This window comes from Oncorhynchus keta, chromosome 26, assembly GCF_023373465.1.
Source record: "Oncorhynchus keta strain PuntledgeMale-10-30-2019 chromosome 26, Oket_V2, whole genome shotgun sequence".
NCBI lineage: Eukaryota > Metazoa > Chordata > Actinopteri > Salmoniformes > Salmonidae > Oncorhynchus > Oncorhynchus keta.
In genome coordinates, this window is record NC_068446.1 from 29343088 (window position 1) to 29364646 (window position 21559).

Genomic DNA, 21559 nt, shown 5'->3' on the forward strand with positions numbered 1-21559 from the left:
CTTAGTGAAACATGCACACTGGCCAATGCTCTTTAATTACAGACCGGCATTCCATTACAGCATCCTCCCCAGAGCAGCCAAATGATGAGACAAGCTGCTTACCATAAAAAAAAGGGGAAATAAATAAATAAACCATGTTTTTTTTTTCAAACATACATTTGGGCCGTAACTCAAGGAACAAGCCAAGAGAGAGTAAGAAAAAAATCTCTCCCATAAACCACGGTATTAAATCTTCTCTTGCTGTGCCCTGGAAGTTATGTCTCCCCAGAGAGGCAGCAAGAATTTTTATAATGTTAAGTAATATTGTGTCACCGGCTTTAACTGCCAGGCCCCAGAGAGAGTTGCTGGTAGCGTAAAGATGATTTAGTGGGCGAGTAAACGCCAGAGACCGGGCTGCTTCCTCCACTCTGGCTGGCTGAAGTCACTTCCTCCCTCCCTGTGGGCTTCCACTCCCTCACTGGACTTTGAGGAAGTTGTTGACATGTTGTTATGAATAGCACACAGAGGTCATTCAGAACAGCACATTGGAGCTGGATCCTGGAACGTCAATAGAAGTTGGAACCAAGGTTTTTTATAATTGCCTAAAGGAACGACCAAGACTTCCTGACAAGTAAGTCCCATGTTAACAACGCCACAACATGATAAATTCCCTGGCTACTGGTTATTTTGATGCAGGTTTAATAACGGATGTATTGTTTGGGAAGTACTTGCAAAAAGTTGGTCAAATAGACAGAGGTATTCTAAATAAGTCCAAACACACACACACACACACACACACACACACACACACACACACACACACACACACACACACACACACACACACACACACACACACACACACACACACACACACACACACACACACACACACACACACACACACACACACACACACACACACACACACACACACACACACACACACACACACACACACACACACACACACACACACACCAGGGCTATGTGAGAGGGGGAGAAGGGGTTACCATGTCCAAACATATAGCGATAACAACCATTCTCCATTTCAACATGTAAACATCTATCAATCAAGCATCCAGTTATCTAAGATCTGACTTGATACAAACACCATATTCCTGCTATATTCACCCTCGTTCCTCACCATGCCTGTTTGGCATTGGAGTAGAAATCGATTGTTTAACACAACACAGTATTAGTTAGTTCTTTTAGTTCTCTCAATCTCTGCTATCAGTTCCACTTCATGCCAGCCTCAACATGTCCCGTGTGTATCTAACCAGGCACCACTAACAGGCCCAGAGTATGGATCTTCCATCAGGCTACATATTTACCCCAGGCCAGGATATTAAGTAGGCTACAGGGATTGAGGGGTTGAAGGGGCGGTGGTGGTGGTGGCAGGGGTTCTGCAGATTACACCAGCATGTGGCTCTCATTGGATCCAGACGGAGGCTGGTATGCGAGCGATGCCGGAAGAGGGGCTGCCAGGTCCGGTCCAGGGCCCACCACAGCACCCCCACCCCCAACCCCGCAAAGACATCTTGACATATCCCAACACCACTCCACTAAACACACAGAGACACAAGCACTCCCAATCACACACACACAAACAGAATCACACATACACGCACACGCACGCACGCACGCGCACACACACGCGCGCACAGAGCATCTGAATCTGCATGAGAGGCAGGCAGGGGGTAGTGATGAAAACCAGCCCATCCTCATCCTTAGCTCTGTGTCCCAATATTCAACCCACAGGGACATACACAGAGAGCAGAGCAGAGCAGAGTAGGGCTAAAAGCCTTGGCATCACCCAGACCAGGCATTAGCGGATGGAGCCTGTGTCATTATGTACAATCTTTTCATTAGGCCCTGCAATGTCCGCTCAGATACATTTTTACAAGCTGGAATACATTAACACTGCATTAAGAGCACTGTCAACCTACCCATAAATGACCTGTGTTAATGATTAACTCTAGAGGCCAAACAAAAGGTGGGTTGTTCCGACATATAAACACCAAGCTGATGGATTAAAACAGTGTATGTTGCTACAGGTTTTACATAAGGTTTAACATCTGGGTCCTGCCATGTGGCCCGTGGCTCCAAAACCAATGCTTACACTATTATGGCCGTTACACTTCATTTCGTCTTAATATCCTCTTCCTGCATACAGAGGTTTGAAGGGTTTTTATGTAAATGTTATCACTAATTACACCGGAGCAGTAATTAAATTGCTTTATTTTTTATACTTTTTTTAAATTGGTGTAGTTCTTTCCTTGAGCTGTTCTTGTGTATTAATGTTCTGTGTTATGTTATGTTTCATGTTTTGTGTGGACCCCAGGAAGAGTAGCTGCTTCTTTTGCAACAGTTAATAGGATCCTAATAAAATACCAAACACATGCCCCAGTTCCAGTTTGTAGGGCATGTCGAAAGGCACAACACATTTCCGTTAAAGGGCAATTCCACCACTTTTCAACTTCATTTTCATTACCTCCAGCACAATAACAGTGTATCATATGTGGGAAAAAAAGTTATATACGATGACATTACATTTACATTTTAGTCATTTAGCAGATGCTCTTATCCAGAGCAACATACAGGAGCAATTCGAGTTAAGTGCCTTCCTCAAGGGCAGTAGTGCTTAATTTGTAAATTGTGAGAGACGGGGGTGACCTGGGGATCTCTGAGCTCCCGGAAAATCACTATAATAAAGCATTGTATGCATATCATCGCATTTGCGTAGTGGTCTAGACTAGATCAGTAGAGACTATTTTTGTAGCCTTTTATAAACGCATTTCATGCAATTCTGTCATTTTATATGACTAGAGACTTTAGCATAATCTTTTTTAATACCGCACAAATGGTTGAATTGTCAGGCTACTTTGACACTGACAAACTGAGAATGTGAGATCATTAAAAACGACCTTGTCTTGAATCCATCAATAGCCTAGGCCTAGGTGTGTGGAGACACATATCGTACAATATGAGGAAATTAAAGTCATAAAAAGCTTCCAGTTTCACTGACTCACACAATGATGAGCAGCTTACTCCCCGGCGATGGCCAATGCTCTCGTGCCAAAAGCCTATCTCTCTCGTTTTAGTTTTAGTTTGTAAAAACAATTCTGTTCGCTTAATAGGCCTATTTGGAAGACAGATAAGTATTTTTGTTTAAGAAGGAGCCTGTGAGCGATAGGCTACAGACACGCTTGTCTCTCGCACCACAGCACCTGCCAGGAGTTGGTCTCTAGGATACAATGTTGTGCAAATCATAAACCCAGGCAGGCCCAACCCAAATCAATTCTTAAAATATCAGGTGCGGGATGAAAATCTACATTTTCACAATAGGCAAAGTTTTTTTTAGGGGGCAGGACAATTACAGAGGAGGCAACTCAAATTAACTCTCACTTTTATTCCAATTTTTACATTGCAAACAGCGAAAATTACGTTTCATGCCACGAGAGGTACCGAATCCTGGCAAATAGGATCTAAACAGTCCAAAACTGAGAGGTGCTGGATGCTGTTCTGGCAGGATCCGACTCAAATTAAGCACTGGCACAGACAGATTTTTCACCTAGTTGACTGGGGGATTCAAACCAGAAAGCTTTTGGTTACTGGCCCAATGCTCCTAATCACTAGGCTACCTGCTACCATCAAAAGTTTAAATATTTCACAAACAGTCCTTTTCAAACACTATGAGATTCGCAGTGACGTGGGGAGCAAGAAAATACTTTCCCACTGGATAGAAATGCATTGCAGGTTTAAAAAAAAACTTTCCCACTGGCTAGAAACGCATTGCAGGTTTAAAACAATACTTTCCCACTGGCTAGAAACGCATTGCAGGTTTAAAAAAATACTTTCCCACTGGCTAGAAACGCATTGCAGGTTTAAAAAAAAACTTTCCCACTGGCTAGAAACGCATTGCAGGTTTAAAAAAATACTTTCCCACTGGCTAGAAACGCATTGCAGGTTTAAGAAAATACTTTCCCACTGGCTAGAAACGCATTGCAGGTTTAAAAAAATACTTTCCCACTGGCTAGAAACGCATTGCAGGTTTAAGAAAATACTTTCCCACTGGCTAGAAACGCATTGCAGGTTTAAAACAATACTTTCCCACTGGCTAGAAACGCATTGCAGGTTTAAAACAATACTTTCCCACTGGCTAGAAACGCATTGCAGGTTTAAAAAAATACTTTCCCACTGGCTAGAAACGCATTGCAGGTTTAAAACAATACTTTCCCACTGGCTAGAAACGCATTGCAGGTTTAAAACAATACTTTCCCACTGGCTAGAAACGCATTGCAGGTTTAAAAAAATACTTTCCCACTGGCTAGAAACGCATTGCAGGTTTAAAACAATACTTTCCCACTGGCTAGAAATGCATTGCAGGTTTAAAAAAATACTTTCCCACTGGCTAGAAACGCATTGCAGGTTTAAGAAAATACTTTCCCACTGGCTAGAAACGCATTGCAGGTTTAAAACAATACTTTCCCACTGACTAGAAACGCATTGCAGGTTTAAAAAAATACTTTCCCACTGGCTAGAAACGCATTGCAGGTTTAAAAAAATACTTTCCCACTGGCTAGAAACGCATTGCAGGTTTAAAAAAATACTTTCCCACTGGCTAGAAACGCATTGCAGGTTTAAAACAATACTTTCCCACTGGCTAGAAACGCATTGCAGGTTTAAAAAAATACTTTCCCACTGGCTAGAAACGCATTGCAGGTTTAAAAAAATACTTCCCCACTGGCTAGAAACGCATTGCAGGTTTAAAAATACTTTCCCACTGGCTAGAAACGCATTGCAGGTTTAAAAAAATACTTTCCCACTGACTAGAAACGCATTGCAGGTTTAAAACAATACTTTCCCACTGGCTAGAAACGCATTGCAGGTTTAAAAAATACTTTCCCACTGGCTAGAAACGCATTGCAGGTTTAAAAATACTTTCCCACTGGCTAGAAACGCATTGCAGGTTTAAAAATACTTTCCCACTGGCTAGAAACGCATTGCAGGTTTAAAACAATACTTTCCCACTGGCTAGAAATGCATTGCAGGTTTAAAAAAATACTTTCCCACTGGCTAGAAACGCATTGCAGGTTTAAGAAAATACTTTCCCACTGGCTAGAAACGCATTGCAGGTTTAAAACAATACTTTCCCACTGACTAGAAACGCATTGCAGGTTTAAAAATACTTTCCCACTGGCTAGAAACGCATTGCAGGTTTAAAAAAATACTTTCCCACTGGCTAGAAACGCATTGCAGGTTTAAAAAAATACTTTCCCACTGGCTAGAAACGCATTGCAGGTTTAAAACAATACTTTCCCACTGACTAGAAACGCATTGCAGGTTTAAAAAAATACTTTCCCACTGGCTAGAAACGCATTGCAGGTTTAAAAAAATACTTTCCCACTGGCTAGAAACGCATTGCAGGTTTAAAAAAATACTTTCCCACTGGCTAGAAACGCATTGCAGGTTTAAAACAATACTTTCCCACTGGCTAGAAACGCATTGCAGGTTTAAAAAAATACTTTCCCACTGGCTAGAAACACATTGCAGGTTTAAAAAAATACTTTCCCACTGGCTAGAAACGCATTGCAGGTTTAAAACAATACTTTCCCACTGGCTAGAAACGCATTGCAGGTTTAAAAAAATACTTTCCCACTGGCTAGAAACGCATTGCAGGTTTAAGAAAATACTTTTACTCCTACTCTGTGATGTCACAGAGAAGCGTTTTTTAGGACCTTAATCTTTTTAACCACAGATCATTGAAACGCTCTGTTTTCACATATGTATATATTGGTATGATGGAGATAATGAATATCAGGTTGAGAAGTGGCGGAATTACCCTTTAAGTGGCCTGGAGCCTAGCAAGCTCCTCTGTCTCCAGTGGTAGTGTGGGTGTGAGGACGGAGGGAGTGTAATGTAGTCTACAGACAGAGGTGGTGCCTTGCCCATGGGGCCAAAACAACCAGGGGCCATTCTGTACCGAGTGCATTAACCCGCTTTAACAGCAAATAACTCACTGGAGCCCCATTGCTGCCTGGGGGAACCAATTACAAGTTTGTGTATGATTCTCCTGGGTATATTTAACCTGCTGTTTCACAGTCTGAGCTATATTAAATATCATAATACCCACATCAACTAATAAATCACACTGAAGGTATGCAAGCGGCCCGAATATGCAAGCGGAACATTGGAGCCTCTCATAAACTCCGTATTCACTATTCCAAATATTATGACATGGTTGTGGCCTCTTGCCTGCCTCCAGGGATGTGTAAACATTAAATAAACACTCAGCGAGCCTAAATCGGCCGAATTAAAACACAGGGTTATGAATATGTATTCAAAGTTACTGATAAGAGCTTCATTGTTTCTGCCAATAACACGCCGGCCAGGGTACATTGAGATGCAATATGCAGTTTTTTGTTGTTGTTTTTTAAATGTAATTTAATTTGACCCCTTTTTCTCCCCAATTTCGTGGTATCCAATTGTTTTAGTAGTTACTATCTTGTCTCATCGTTACAACTCCCGTACGGCTCGGGAGAGATGAAGGTTGAAAGTAATGGGGGGCCCTCCAGGTCCCCTCGTAGAGTTCATCAATGAGCTTGATGCCTTGATAAGCTCCTTTCCTGAGGACGGCTCACCTCTCACAGTTCTGGGCGACTTTAACCTCCCCACGTCTACCTTTGACTCATTCCTCTCTGCCTCCTTCTTTCCACTCCTCTCCTCTTTTGACCTCACCCTCTCACCTTCCCCCCCTACTCACAAGGCAGGCAATACGCTCAACCTCATCTTTACTAGATGCTGTTCTTCCACTAACCTCATTGCAACTCCCCTCCAAGTCTCTGACCACTACCTTGTATCCTTTTCCCTCTCGCTCTCATCCAACACTTCCCACACTGCCCCTACTCGGATGGTATCGCGCCGTCCCAACCTTCGTTCTCTCTCCCCCGCTACTCTCTCCTCTTCCATCCTATTATCTCTTCCCTCTGCTCAAACCTTCTCCAACCTATTTCCTGATTCTGCCTCCTCAACCCTCCTCTCCTCCCTTTCTGCATCCTTTGACTCTCTATGTCCCCTATCCTCCAGGCCGGCTCGGTCCTCCCCTCCCGCTCCGTGGCTCGACGACTCATTGCGAGCTCACAGAACAGGGCTCCGGGCAGCCGAGCGGAAATGGAGGAAAACTTCGCCTCCCTGCGGACCTGGCATCCTTTCACTCCCTCCTCTCTACATTTTCCTCCTCTGTCTCTGCTGCTAAAGCCACTTTCTACCACTCTAAATTCCAAGCATCTGCCTCTAACCCTAGGAAGCTCTTTGCCACCTTCTCCTCCCTCCTGAATCCTCCTCCCCCCTCCTCCCTCTCTGCAGATGACTTCGTCAACCGTTTTGAAAAGAAGGTCGACGACATCCGATCCTCGTTTGCTAAGTCAAACGACACCGCTGGTTCTGCTCACACTGCCCTACCCTGTGCTCTGACCTCTTTCTCCCCTCTCTCTCCAGATGAAATCTCGCGTCTTGTGACGGCCGGCCGCCCAACAACCTGCCCGCTTGACCCTATCCCCTCCTCTCTTCTCCAGACCATTTCCGGAGACCTTCTCCCTTACCTCACCTCGCTCATCAACTCATCCCTGACCGCTGGCTACGTCCCTTCCGTCTTCAAGAGAGCGAGAGTTGCACCCCTTCTGAAAAAACCTACACTCGATTCCTCCGATGTCAACAACTACAGACCAGTATCCCTTCTTTCTTTTCTCTCCAAAACTCTTGAACGTGCCGTCCTTGGCCAGCTCTCCCGCTATCTCTCTCAGAATGACCTTCTTGATCCAAATCAGTCAGGTTTCAAGACTAGTCATTCAACTGAGACTGCTCTTCTCTGTATCACGGAGGCGCTCCGCACCGCTAAAGCTAACTCTCTCTCCTCTGCTCTCATCCTTCTAGACCTATCGGCTGCCTTCGATACTGTGAACCATCAGATCCTCCTCTCCACCCTCTCCGAGTTGGGCATCTCCGGCGCGGCCCACGCTTGGATTGCGTCCTACCTGACAGGTCGCTCCTACCAGGTGGCGTGGCGAGAATCTGTCTCCTCACCACGCGCTCTCACCACTGGTGTCCCCCAGGGCTCTGTTCTAGGCCCTCTCCTATTCTCGCTATACACCAAGTCACTTGGCTCTGTCATAACCTCACATGGTCTCTCCTATCATTGCTATGCAGATGACACACAATTAATCTTCTCCTTTCCCCCTTCTGATGACCAGGCGGCGAATCGCATCTCTCCATGTCTGGCAGACATATCAGTGTGGATGACGGATCACCACCTCAAGCTGAACCTCGGCAAGACGGAGCTGCTCTTCCTCCCGGGGAAGGACTGCCCGTTCCATGATCTTGCCATCACGGTTGACAACTCCATTGTGTCCTCCTCCCAGAGCGCTAAGAACCTTGGCGTGATCCTGGACAACACCCTGTCGTTCTCAACTAACATCAAGGCGGTGGCCCGTTCCTGTAGGTTCATGCTCTACAACATCCGCAGAGTACGACCCTGCCTCACACAGGAAGCGGCGCAGGTCCTAATCCAGGCACTTGTCATCTCCCGTCTGGATTACTGCAACTCGCTGTTGGCTGGGCTCCCTGCCTGTGCCATTAAACCCCTACAACTCATCCAGAACGCCGCAGCCCGTCTGGTGTTCAACCTTCCCAAGTTCTCTCACGTCACCCCGCTCCTCCGCTCTCTCCACTGGCTTCCAGTTGAAGCTCGCATCCGCTACAAGACCATGGTGCTTGCCTACGGAGCTGTGAGGGGAACGGCACCTCAGTACCTCCAGGCTCTGATCAGGCCCTACACCCAAACAAGGGCACTGCGTTCATCCACCTCTGGCCTGCTCGCCTCCCTACCACTGAGGAAGCACAGTTCCCTTTCAGCCCAGTCAAAACTGTTCGCTGCTCTGGCCCCCCAATGGTGGAACAAACTCCCTCACGACGCCAGGACAGCGGAGTCAATCACCACCTTCCGGAGACACCTGAAACCCCACCTCTTTAAGGAATACCTAGGATAGGATAAAGTAATCCTTCTCACCCCCACCCCTTAAAAGATTTTGATGCACTATTGTAAAGTGGCTGTTCACTGGATGTCATAAGGTGAATGCACCAATTTGTAAGTCGCTCTGGATAAGAGCGTCTGCTAAATGACTTAAATGTAAAGCGTCCTCCGATACACAACCCAACCAAGCCGCACTGCTCCTTAACACAGCGCGCATCCAACCCAGAAGCCAGCCACACCAATGTGTCAGAGGAAACACCGTGCACCTGGCAACCTTGGTTAGCGAGCACTGCGCCTGGCCCGCCACAGGAGTCACTGGTGCACAATGAGACAAGCCCTCCTTAACCCGGACGACGCTAGGCCAATTGTGCGTCGCCCCACGGACCTCTCGGTCGCGGCCGGTTACGACAGAGCCTGGGCACGAACCCAGAGTCTCTGATGGCACAGCTGGCGCTGCAGTACAGCGCCCTTAACCACTGCGCCACCCGGGAGGCCTTGCGATATGCAGTTTTAATCAATGCACCATACAGAGTTAACTGACGTGGGATGTAAACTTAAAGGAACAGCAGATGACTTACTGAGGGATGTAATTCAAGGGAAGAGTAGAGGACTTACCACATGCTCCCAGAGAAGTCCCTCTCTCCAAAGGCACTATAAGATCCATCCTGGCGCTTATAGGTCAGTTGTCTCTGGTACCCTGGGAAGGTATAGGGGAGAGGGGATCAGTGGGTGGAAGCTATCTAGACCAGGTGAATATCAGAGAACGTGTACACTGTGGATTTAGATCTAAGTGAATAGTAATGGATTGATTTTGTATAGTGATCTTCAATAGGGGCCACTTGAGATGTGATTCATAACTCGCAGGAAAATCTCAAGACAGGTCTCAAAGCCCTTGAACCATTGGTGGTTTACCTTGCAGCAGGTAGTCTGTGGCCTCGGCCTCCACCTCAGGGCTGAGCTGACTTGTCTTCTGCAGGTACTTGAGGACAAAGACATTGGGGGCAAAGTGGATCATGTTCTGCTCCCCACAGCCGAAGGGCAGCCGTAGCAGCTTGTCCAGGTTGTTGAGGGTGGGGCCCATCACGTCCCCTGAAATCACAAAGCACAGCGCAGAAACAGATCAGCAACACTGCCTCGCATAAAGGTAGTTTTATTGAGTTACAATCTCTTTTTAAAAACAGAATTGGTCTTAAAATAAATTAGCTGCAGGATCAACAGGATTGCAATAGACTATGACCATATCATCAAATGTAATTTAGAGAGAAATTGGCGATGCTTACTATGATTAACCACAAGGACGAGGTACTGTATGTCAAAGTGAACAGGATGTTTTCAGAGTGCATGGGTGAAGAGTAGCAGCAGACATTCAGATAATAAAAATGATTGAGCTATGAAAAGGAAGTGGAAGAGAAATGGATGAGAAATAAATGGTGTCCCTCCTCACCTATCATGGATGCAGTGGCAGTCTCAGAGCCAGGCACCACGTTGTGAGGAACGCCCAGTGTGAAGGCCTCGTTGTGGTTCTCATCAGAGTCCTCCTTCCTCCAGATCTTAAACTCACCGACCGAGCCCCAGCCCGTGGAGAAACCAATGTGACGCACCTGCCCAGGGAGGGGGCTGGACCACTGCAGGATCACCGACTCATTGGACGGCTGCAAGCCATGTCCGACCTATCAATGATTGATACGAGAGATTAGAGGTTTTTGACTAGAGTAAATGGGTGAAGTTGTCCCTAACCACTGATACAGGGTCAGATGTCCTTCATTGACCTAACGGTTACGATTAGGATCGGGAGTAGAGTATGTGATTTGAGATCTGTGGCTCAAGTGCTGGTTAGAGAAATAGACCCAGCACTTTGTTATTCTCATTTATAGTAGTTAAAACAATGTGCAGTGCTTAACATTTTACATACATACATACATACATACATACATACATACATACATACATACATACATACATACATTTCAACAAACATGAATGACATCCCACTTGCTCAGACTCACATTCCCACCGTATCCACAACCAATGTTGTTTCCTGTGCTTGTAAGAATCTGCCTCATATGGCTTCACATTGTGTTGTGTTGTTTCTGTCTGTAGCCAGATTTTGTTCCAATATTTCAATAATAAAGTATTTGATTCTTCCATGCATATTTTAAGTTGTCGATTGTTTTTTTCTATGTATGTTTTTTGTTTATTGAATAAAAAAATAATAAGTAAAATACAATATTACAAAAAAATACAAAATGTGCCTTAGGTTTTGCAAGGTTCCAATAGAAGCCTGATACAATATAAATGTGGTCCTGAATTTCTTACTGATCAGAAGACTGAACTAATGAGAAAATGGTTAAAAAGGTGTTCGCTCAGCTGTACAGAGGAAGTCCCTGTGACTAGTCCCTGTCAATAGTAAAATACTAGAACCCAATAAGATTCTACTTAAAAAGCGGTTTGGGTTGATTTTGCATGTACAAATCCGAGGCACACATAAAGTCCATTACCAAGAGTTGGCAAGAGCAGTCTTCATCACATATTTCCAACATCCACTCCACATGCAAATTAACAGATTGCCCCCTGGGTATTGCTAAGCATTTTTTAATCACATTAAACCAAAGACCATGCAGAGATGAACATGGCTCATCAAACCAAAATGCAATCGGTCACTAGAAAAATACATGAATCTTATTGGGCCATACAGGGTTCTAGAGAAGGCTTTTAATTGCTCCCTGTGGTGAATGGTGCGAGGCTAATGCAGGGTTCAGGCCTGTGTGCCAGGCAGCGCCATGCGGACGCCACGGATCACTGAGTGTCCTCGCTGACATCAGCCAGTTAAGCGTGACCTCACAGGCATGTCATTAAAAGTGGCGCCAGTCCTCTTGACTACACAGCCCCTGTGCCTGCCCAGTCTAATGCTCCCTGTTTAACTCTGTCACTACCCCAACTCATTACTATACTCTACCTCATGCCCTGACTGACTGACTGACTGACTGACTGACAAACTGACTGACTGGGGCTCTATGTTGAAGATGACACGGTGGATCTGTATAGGATTCATAAGAGGACACAAATCCCAAAACTCATTATGTAGGATAGATGCTCCAATATCAAAACGAGAACTAGGTTTGACCATCACCCTACACTCACCTGGACCCCACCACCATTCCAGCTGACCCAGAAGCTGCGGAACTCATCCCAGGAGAGGATGCCCGGAGTGGGGGCGCTGACCACTGGCTCGCCCATCTTGCCCAGGGAGATCCAGGAGACAGTGTTCTGTCTGCCCCCCAGCACAATCTCCAGCATCTCAGCACTGTCGTGGGGGCTGGGTGAAAGGGCAAAGTGGGCGTCGTTGTGGGTCTTCACTGCCACCTCAAAGTGGGTCATCTTGGCCGGCTTCTTCACGTACTGGTACTCATACTTGTTGGGTGTAGAGATGTGGATCCGCTCTGAAAATGGAAATGCCAGATTTACATTCAATTGTGGCCCAGTGAGGAAAATAAATCAGACTGTATAGAGGCAGATTGGTGTTGGGTAACAGTCAAAATGTATTTGCTCTGAGACCTGTGTTGTACTATAGTACAACATATAAGTCTATACTGACCGTTGGGGCAGAAGAAGACACTGTACGTGTAATGTCTGGGCAGGCCCTCTGGCTGTAGGAGGGAGAAAGAGAGAAAAATGTTAGAGCTGACATCACTCTACTAATGACAGCACAAGGTACAGCGAGCATCTGCTCCCCATCTCAGCTCTCTTCCCAGGCAGTCTCTCTCCCATTTCTCATACCTCCACCAGGACACTCCTCCGGACATAGTCAAGGCCAATGGGGCTCCTCCGATCCTCTAGGTCATCTGTGTTTTTGCTTGTTTTCGTTGACTGGAGTCCATCTGAGCAGCAGCCCGGTTCACTATATGCAATGGCCCGTGCTATGGCAGGAAAAACAGAAATACACTTCACCTCACCAAATATCAGCATTGTTGTTTTTTTGCTTGTAATTTCTCACTAAGCAGGACTTAGAATGCTATTTCAAGAAAATTATTTTTAAAGTACATATAAAACCACCAAACACACCTTACATCTATCAACAACACAATCCCACGTTGCACAACAACACAAAACATGTTTGTCAAAGAACATGTAGTTCCCTTTGCAGAGAAGCACATTGGAGTCGTGGCTGTGAGCCAATGTGTTCTCTTTGTGTGTGTCTAGTGAGAGGGAACGACTAGGGGCCAGAGCCGCGGGGGGCCCATTTATTGCCAGTGACCTGAAAACTCATCAACATGCCACTGAGTGTCAGTGCAAGGCCCTGGCTGCTCCCCTGCTGGTGGCCTGCTTTGTTCCCAGATGTACTTTTGAGGGGACTGTTTGTATCGCTGGATGACCAGATCACATACGCATCAGGTCTTTCAGCAGCATGGAACGTCTTAGACATACAGTACAGACTTTAAAGGCCTCATGGACTTTGGGACGGCTGGATAGGAGAGGCAAAAGGCAGGTGTTACTCCTACACCATGGAACAGGGCAGTGTACCATACCAACCTGCAATATCCTAGAAATCAAATCCAAAACTTCAAGAGCTATTAGCAAGACGCCTAAAACATCAGCAAACTTTGAGGATTTCAGGAACTTTAATAACTATGAGAGAACTTGGAACTCTTCCCAGGGGGTTCCCCAGTAATTGACTAGCTGGAATAACCTGTAATGTTGGCAGCACCCAGCTCAGTGAAGGACAACACTATGGATGTGGGTGTGGCTTCTCCAGGAGCCACACACTTCTTCCTGGTGAGGTGATGCTTCCCGGGGTGGCCCACAAACTTGATGCCTTTGGGAACGGTCACTTTGACATGGACCTGAGGAAGTCCGAGAGAGAGAGAGAGAGAGAGAGAGAGAGAGAGAGAGAGAGAGAGAGAGAGAGAGAGAGAGAGAGAGAGACATGAAGGTCCTGCGTTAACACAACAGAGGTGGAGTTTTTCTGACAGGACATGATTGCATCATATCTGCTCTACGCTCCGTTCTTTCATGCAGTGTGACCTCCTCAAAGCTCTTAAAGGATTTTGGGGAATTTTCTAATCACATTGCACATTTTCCATGCAGACTGACTCATTGCTCTCAGGCTCCCTGAAGGATTAAGTTCCAGTCATTGTCCAAATTTCGCAGAGGACCCGGTAATGCTGTCAGATCGTTTCACTGTTCTTTATCCACATGCCACAAGTCGTAAATAACTTTCCAGAAAATATAAGAATCACATGTTCAGGCGGACATCAAAGCGAGGGCTCCATTGGCCCACATAATCACCTAACATGACATTACAGAGCAGCACGCACAGCCCTTTAACAGACTCATCTGCCAACACCATGATGGAGGATGGACACACTTATGGTCATATTAGGACTGGATTGCTCTGCTCCAAGCGCAAATATTTCTATTTGATGGTCATGGTTTAGATCCGCCCCTTTCCTCAGCCCCTCACCTCTGCGCAGCTAGACAAGTAGTTGTAAACGGTCAGCGGTACTTTGGTCTGCTCCCCCTGTATCACACTGTAGGGGAGGGTGAAGTCTACGAAGAAGGGCTTGAAGGTACGAAGCTCCACCCTCTTGGAAAGGCCCAACCCCTTCTCCTCTGACAAGCCAATGGCCTCCGTCACCCAGGTGGTAATGGAGTCTGGAACGTCCAATCGCAACTCAGCTTCCCCAGTGACATCACTGTTAAAACAGATTTGGGGGAAAAACTGAAACACAGACGATAATGCAAGTTTCCAACAAAGCAATTTTCTCTAAGCATGACCCCATAGCAAACAGTGCTTCTGACCAATGTTTGGAACAAGAACATTATGACACTAATGGGATTGATCTAATACCGTATGTGTCTTATTAGGACAACAGCTGTAACTAAGTAATATTCTGCCCATAGCAATACATAGGTTTAAAAACAGGCAGTTAGGTGTTCGGTATAGATGGGTGAGATCATTGTTACTCATACTGACGTTGGTTTTGGCCAACTTTCACAGAGCATAATAAACGTTCTCGGAAATTACTAATGCCCTTCTTTTTGATGAAAGTCACCCAAAAACGACTTTGATACACTCAATAAGGGAAATCAAAGCGTTGGATTGAATAGGAAATTAGGCAGAACGCAACTCTGCCCAAAGGAATCAAGCATATGGAAACATATGGCCAGTTAATTTATATTGGCTGGAAATGAATGGAAGGAGCTGTTGAGAAAGCCGGTGCGTGTTCCAACCCTGCTTAAATGAGCCACATTCACACCCACTGGGAGAAAATACTGGACAGTCAACGAGTGGTGAAATATCCCCTCTCAAATATGTACTCCCTTACCCCTCCTTCCCCACCCACTCCTCCATCTTCCAAGTTTTACAGATCTGGAACGCCACCAAATCCCCACAATCTGATGCAGCTGAGACCTTCCCCACCCACCCACTCACTCAAACACACACACGCGCGCACACACACACACACAGAGATGATGTAGCTATTCTAGTACCTGACATTGACGCAGTGCCACACCCACGTCTCCGGGAAGAATGTACGTCTGCGCTTCTCTGCTCTGCAACCAAAACACAACACAACCTGACCTCAATAAAGGCCTTTCATTATGGACCTGGATGCAATAACCCGGAATTGGAAAATGGATTGTCTCTAAACCCTTGCTGACATGTGTTAAGGCACACCATGTGTATAATGTTTATCTGGAGGTTTAAAGATATAGGCCCAGTTTCTACTTCAGATACTAGTGGGGCACAGTGGTTAGCTCCAGGGGGCAGAAACCTGGCTCTGTGCCTGTAGCTACCTGGGCATGGTGCGAGAGTTCATGGCTGCCACCAGCGTGGATGTGTGAGGCTGGAAGGCGGGAACGGCCTCGTCTGTGTACATCCCTCCACTCTGTCTGTGGTTCAGGCTCACCATGTCAGTCATCACCACCAGGCCAGTCTCCTGTTACACAGACACACATTGTAAAAGCGATCTACACTGAAGATCTTATGCCACGTCAGGTGATTGATTGGTGACGGAGTATTGCCCTTACCGTGAAGGCGAAGCGGGCATCTTTAGTGATGTCCCAGTGCCATGGGAACACTGAAGAACGCCTCCGTCGGCTAGACGACAGCCCCGGCCACCAGAAGTGCCCGTCGTCTTTGGGGACTCCGAAGGCATCGGACACGTCAAAGTCCGCCAGTTCTTTAAACACCTACAGAACAGTGGACATGGATGGCTTCAATTCATTTCCTGTCTGAATATAGATTAGTTGTACTATAGATTAGATATAAGGTAAGATGGAGGGAGACAGACCTTGTCTGGACTGAGCTGGAAGTCTGGCTTGAGGAAATAGAGGCTCTTGTCCACGGTGGCGACACAAACGCAGGAGCCCTTCTCACCACTGACACGCAGACTGATATGGTCACCTGGCATCGACTCATTGGTGGACAGAGAGACAGACACCTACAGAAAATAGGGGATACAAAAAAAATATACAGATCACATTCTAATGTCACATGCACAAGTACAATGAAATGCCTTGTTTGATTGGAGACATCATCCACAGAGACTTTCAACTGAACTGTGAGAACCATAGCTGAAGCCGTAATGTCTTTATGGTCAGGAGTCAACAGTTAACAGGGCTTGAAGACAGAGAATGACAGCCCTAAACTGTTACACCCCAAACCGGTTTTCACACACTAGCCCAAATTAGCCCTGGTCATGTTCTTCCACTGGTCTCCAAATCCAACCCTTCATCATCCTGCCTGTCATGACCCCACTCATCGCCACACACACACACGCACGCACGCACGCACGTGTAACGGATGCAAAATGCTAGTTAGCGGTGGTGCGGGCTAATAGCATTTCAATCGGTGACATCACTCGCTTTGAGACCATGAAGTAGTGGTTCCCCTTGCTCTGCAAGGGTCGCGGCTTTTGTGGAGCGATGGGTAACGATGCTTCGAGGGTGACTGTTGTTGATGTGTGCAGAGAGTCCCTGGTTCGAGCCCGGCGAGGTGACAGACTAAAGTTATACTGTTACACACACACACAGTCTCTGTCTCATCATGTCCATGCAGGTAGCCACACACACACCTCCCCCTACCTCACTGATTGCATACCAGGTTGCAGTAAAAACTCCAGGGAAGGACATAACACACCCCACCTAATGCAGCCAGCAACTAGGGAGCTCATGGGCCAACACAGCTGGTTGTTAACAGGGACTCACTGGCACTGGGGATCCCACTGTAGTATAGAATGGGACTTCAGTCAACTATGGTACTCAAGTCAACTGGAAACCGCACAAGAATAGTGGGCAACGTCTCTGTCATCTCTGAACGTGGTCTGGTTGCCTGTGTGTTTCTGTTTAGCCAAGTCCTTTGTTGCCTGGCAGGAGTTGGGGTTAGGCAGACTGGCAACCATGATAGACCTACCTATCATTCTCACAGAGAATGGGAGGACTGGGTGTACAGGGAGGACTGGGTGTACAGGGAGGACTGTGTGTACAGGCAGGACTGTGTGTACAGGGAGGACTGTGTGTACAGGGAGGACTGTGTGTACAGGGAGGACTGTGTGTACAGGCAGGACTGTGTGTAACAGGGAGGACTGTGTGTACAGGGAGGACTGTGTGTACAGGGAGGACTATGTACAGGCAGGACTGTGTGTACAGGGAGGACTGTGTGTACAGGGAGGACTGTGTGTACAGGGAGGACTGTGTGTACAGGCAGGACTGTGTGTAACAGGGAGGACTATGTGTACAGGGAGGACTATGTACAGGCAGGACTGTGTGTACAGGCAGGACTGTGTGTACAGGCAGGACTGTGTGTACAGGCAGGACTCTGTGTACAGGGAGGACTATGTACAGTGCACAGTGAGGGATGTAAGGACTCAGAGAGAGATGGAGGTATTGTTAGGGTACCTGGTTCTCAAAGCTGGGCTGTACAGGGATCTGTAGACTGTCAGTGACGCCCTCTCCATTCTCCCTCACGTAGTAGACCAGGAGACGACTGAGGGGCGCCATGGCGTGGGTCACGGGGAAATGCAGCACCGACATACAGCTATCTGTCTCGTCCTGTGGGGAGGAGGCCGCCGGATCTGGAGGGGTGTGGGAAGAGAAAGAGGGGGAGAAGAGGGAGAGAAGAGACTGAGGGGGGATTCAGAGCCATATATCTACAGAGTTTGACAAACTATTGTTAGCAGAATGTATTGGAATATTTGGTCCAAACATTGTGTCAATTAGTCAAAATACTCCGCTCTTCATTATGGAACAAAATAGACTTCTCATCTGGGACTCGAGTACTGACCAGAGCCACTGGGCTGCTGGGTTGTGTGGATGTTCTTGTCGAAGGTGACCGCTGCCCTCTTGCTTCTTTGGGCTGTAGCGTTGGACTGCTGCTGGCCAGACTGGATGATGTTCCCTCTGGAGGCAATCTCATAGTGGAGGGTGAAGTTACAGGGACAGGTGGACTTCAGAGTGACCTCAGCTTCCTCACCGATCTAAACACAACATTCAGAATAAACCTTTACAATATGAGCATCATAATGATTATAATAGTATAAGTAGTACTCTGTTATTACTGTTAACATACAATCCATATATGATATGTGCCCCATGTTTCAATGGTGGTGTTGGAGCCCTGATTATGTGTAATGATAGTAAAGTGGAGTAAAGTGTAGTAAAGTAAATAGAAAAGTATTGATAGTAAAGCGGAGTAATGTGGATAGTAAAGTAAATAGTAAAGTAAATAGTAAAGTAATGATAGTAAAGTAGAGTAAAGTAGATAGTAAAGTAATGATAGTAAAGTGGAGTAATTTGGATAGTAAAGTAATGATAGTAAAGTGGAGTAAAGTAGATAGTAAAGTAATGATAGTAAAGCGGAGTAATGTGGATAGTAAAGTAAATAGTAAAGTAATGATAGTAAAATGGAGTAAAGTGGATAGTAAAGTAATGATAGTAAAGTGGAGTAATGTGGATAGTAAAGTAATGATAGTAAAGTGGAGTAATGTGGATAGTAAAGTAATGATAGTAAAGTAGATAGTAAAGTAATGATAGTAAAGTGGAGTAATGTGGATAGTAAAGTAATGATAGTAAAGTGGAGTAAAGTGGATAGTAAAGTAAATAGTAAAGTAATGATAGTAAAGTGGAGTAAAGTAGATAGTAAAGTAATGATAGTAAAGTGGAGTAATGTGGATAGTAAAGTAATGATAGTAAAGTGGAGTAAAGTGGATAGTAAAGTAATGATAGTAAAATGGATAGTAAAGTAATGATAGTAGAGTGGAGTAAAGTGGATAGTAAAGTAATGCTAGTAAAGTAGATAGTAACGTAATGATAGTAGAGTGGATTCAAGTGGATAGTAAATTAATGATAGTAGAGCGGAGTAAAGTGGATAGTAAAGTAATGTAGTAAAGTGGAGTAAAGTGGATAGTAAAGTAATGATAGTAAAGTAGATAGTAACGTAATGATAGTAGAGTGGATTCAAGTGGATAGTACAGTAATGATAGTAAAGTGGATTAAAGTGGATAGTAAAGTAATGATAGTAAAGCGGAGTAAAGTGGATAGTAAAGTAATGCTAGTAAAGTAGATAGTAATGGAATGATAGTAGAGTGGATTCAAGTGGATAGTACAGAAATGATAGTAGAGTGGATAGTAAAGTAATGATAGTAAAGTGGAGTAAAATGGATAGTAAAGTAATGATAGTAAAGTGGATAGTAAAGTAATGATTGTAAAGTAATGATAGTAAAGTGGAGTAAAGTGGATAGTAAAGTAATGATAGTAAAGTGGAGTAAAGTGGATAGTAAAGTAATGATAGTAGAGTGGAGTAAAGTGGATAGTAAAGTAATGATAGTAACGTGGATAGTAAAGTAATGATAGTAAAGTGGATAGTAAAGTAATGATAGTAAAGTGGAGTAAAGTGGATAGTAAAGTAATGATAGTAGAGTGGAGTAAAGTGGATAGTAAAGTAATGATAGTAACGTGGATAGTAAAGTAATGATAGTAAAGTGGATAGTAAAGTAATGATATTAAAGTGGAGTAAAATGGATAGTAAAGTAATGATAGTAAAGTGGATAGTAAAGTAATGATTGTAAAGTAATGATAGTAAAGTGGAGTAAAGTGGATAGTAAAGTAATGATAGTAAAGTGGATAGTAAAGTAATGATTGTAAAGTAATGATAGTAAAGTGGAGTAAAGTGGATAGTAAAGTAATGATAGTAAAGTGGATAGTAAAGTAATGATTGTAAAGTAATGATAGTAAAGTAATGATAGTAAAGTGGCGTAAAGTGGATAGTAAAGTAATGATAGTAAAGTGGATAGTAAAGTAATGATAGTAAAGTGGATAGTAAAGTAATGATAGTAAAGTGGATAGTAAAGTAATGATAGTAAAGTGGATAGTAAAGTAATGATAGTAAAGTGGATAGTAAAGTAATGATAGTAAAGTGGATAGTAAAGTAATGATAGTAGAGTGAGAGGTGTGCCTACCTTCAGAGGAGCACTGAGGCTCTGGATCTGGATGTGACACTTGCTGGGGGAGTACCAGCTGCTGATAGACAGGTAGCTGGGGAGGTACTGGTCTCCAGCCGGACGGCCATCTATAGCTGTCACCTTGGTCTGGGGCACAACACCACAGGATTTAACCCAGCAATACACTTCACTCTCTAGACTATGACATCAAGCAAAATCCTGATTGCACCTAACAGCCTCAGCCCACTAAGCTCAGCTGATAAATTGTTCAACTTTGTTGACTAGCACCCGTTTACAAACATTTTAACGGACATTTCACTGCATCTTCATTTCACATTTCTCTGTTCTCGCAAATCATAACCAACTCTCCAGCGCTCGGTTTTATGAAAAGCTCTGACTTGCCTTGTTAAATAAAGGTTAAATAAATCAATAAAAAATGATGGGAAGCTAACTAAGCCCTAACCGTGTTCATTTACACCTCTCTCTCCCTCAAACTCTCCATCTCCAAGGCCTACTGACCTCCAGCCAGACGTATTGTGCAGCAGTGGGGATGGAGGGGATCTCGAATGTTGCCTGGCCGTCCCTGGACGTCAGCTCGCTGGTGTACACGTTGTCCTTAGGGGTCAGCTCTGCCTTCACACGCACCCGCACCCCATCCGCTGGGCTACCGTCAGGATAGGTTACCTCTACCTGGTGGACAGAAGGACAGGGTGGACAGACAGTCAGGTCTCTCGCATGGAGACGCATAAGTGAACCCAAGTCTTGTACAGTCCAGCTTCCCTTGATAGAGGCCATGTGAAGTCAGTGGTATGAATACCTTTGGCTGTCTCTTACCTTTCCCTTGTAGGGCAGACCAGGCTTGAACTGTTTACGAGTGTCCTTTGAGTATTTGATGTCGATACGCTGCTTGTGAACTGGGGTGGAATCATCGAACATGGTCTGCCGCCCTCCGTCCACGCTGGTCACTGACACCCACATGCTCACCGTGCCCCGGAAGTGATCAGCCACATCCAGGGGCATCATGTCTTTGACACACAGGCTGAAGGATGCTGAGCCTTTGATCTAATAATAGTGGATGAAACAGACTTAAATATCTTAAATTTATCCT

General features: G+C 45.2%; 1 protein-coding gene across 4 annotated transcripts in view; it reads right to left on the reverse strand.

The window, feature by feature from the left end:
- The window catches only part of cpamd8 (C3 and PZP like alpha-2-macroglobulin domain containing 8), a 58693-nt gene that overhangs the window by 20641 nt on the left and 16493 nt on the right, over window positions 1-21559 (reverse strand). For all 4 annotated transcript variants that reach the window (XR_004820624.2, XR_004820623.2, XM_035737590.2 and 1 more), the window contains exons 11-27: window positions 21286-21513; window positions 20971-21141; window positions 20470-20598; window positions 18297-18489; window positions 17912-18087; window positions 16306-16455; window positions 16043-16204; window positions 15809-15951; window positions 15503-15565; window positions 14472-14703; window positions 13698-13851; window positions 12788-12927; window positions 12606-12657; window positions 12152-12450; window positions 10455-10680; window positions 9923-10099; window positions 9626-9707 (exon numbers count right to left, since the gene is read on the reverse strand). Coding sequence is in view for 2 of the 4 variants with exons in the window: in XM_035737590.2 (XP_035593483.1) it covers window positions 9626-9707; window positions 9923-10099; window positions 10455-10680; window positions 12152-12450; window positions 12606-12657; window positions 12788-12927; window positions 13698-13851; window positions 14472-14703; window positions 15503-15565; window positions 15809-15951; window positions 16043-16204; window positions 16306-16455; window positions 17912-18087; window positions 18297-18489; window positions 20470-20598; window positions 20971-21141; window positions 21286-21513 (2777 nt within the window). In the remaining 2 variants the exon portion in view is untranslated. The remainder of the gene's footprint in view (window positions 1-9625; window positions 9708-9922; window positions 10100-10454; window positions 10681-12151; window positions 12451-12605; window positions 12658-12787; window positions 12928-13697; window positions 13852-14471; window positions 14704-15502; window positions 15566-15808; window positions 15952-16042; window positions 16205-16305; window positions 16456-17911; window positions 18088-18296; window positions 18490-20469; window positions 20599-20970; window positions 21142-21285; window positions 21514-21559) is intronic.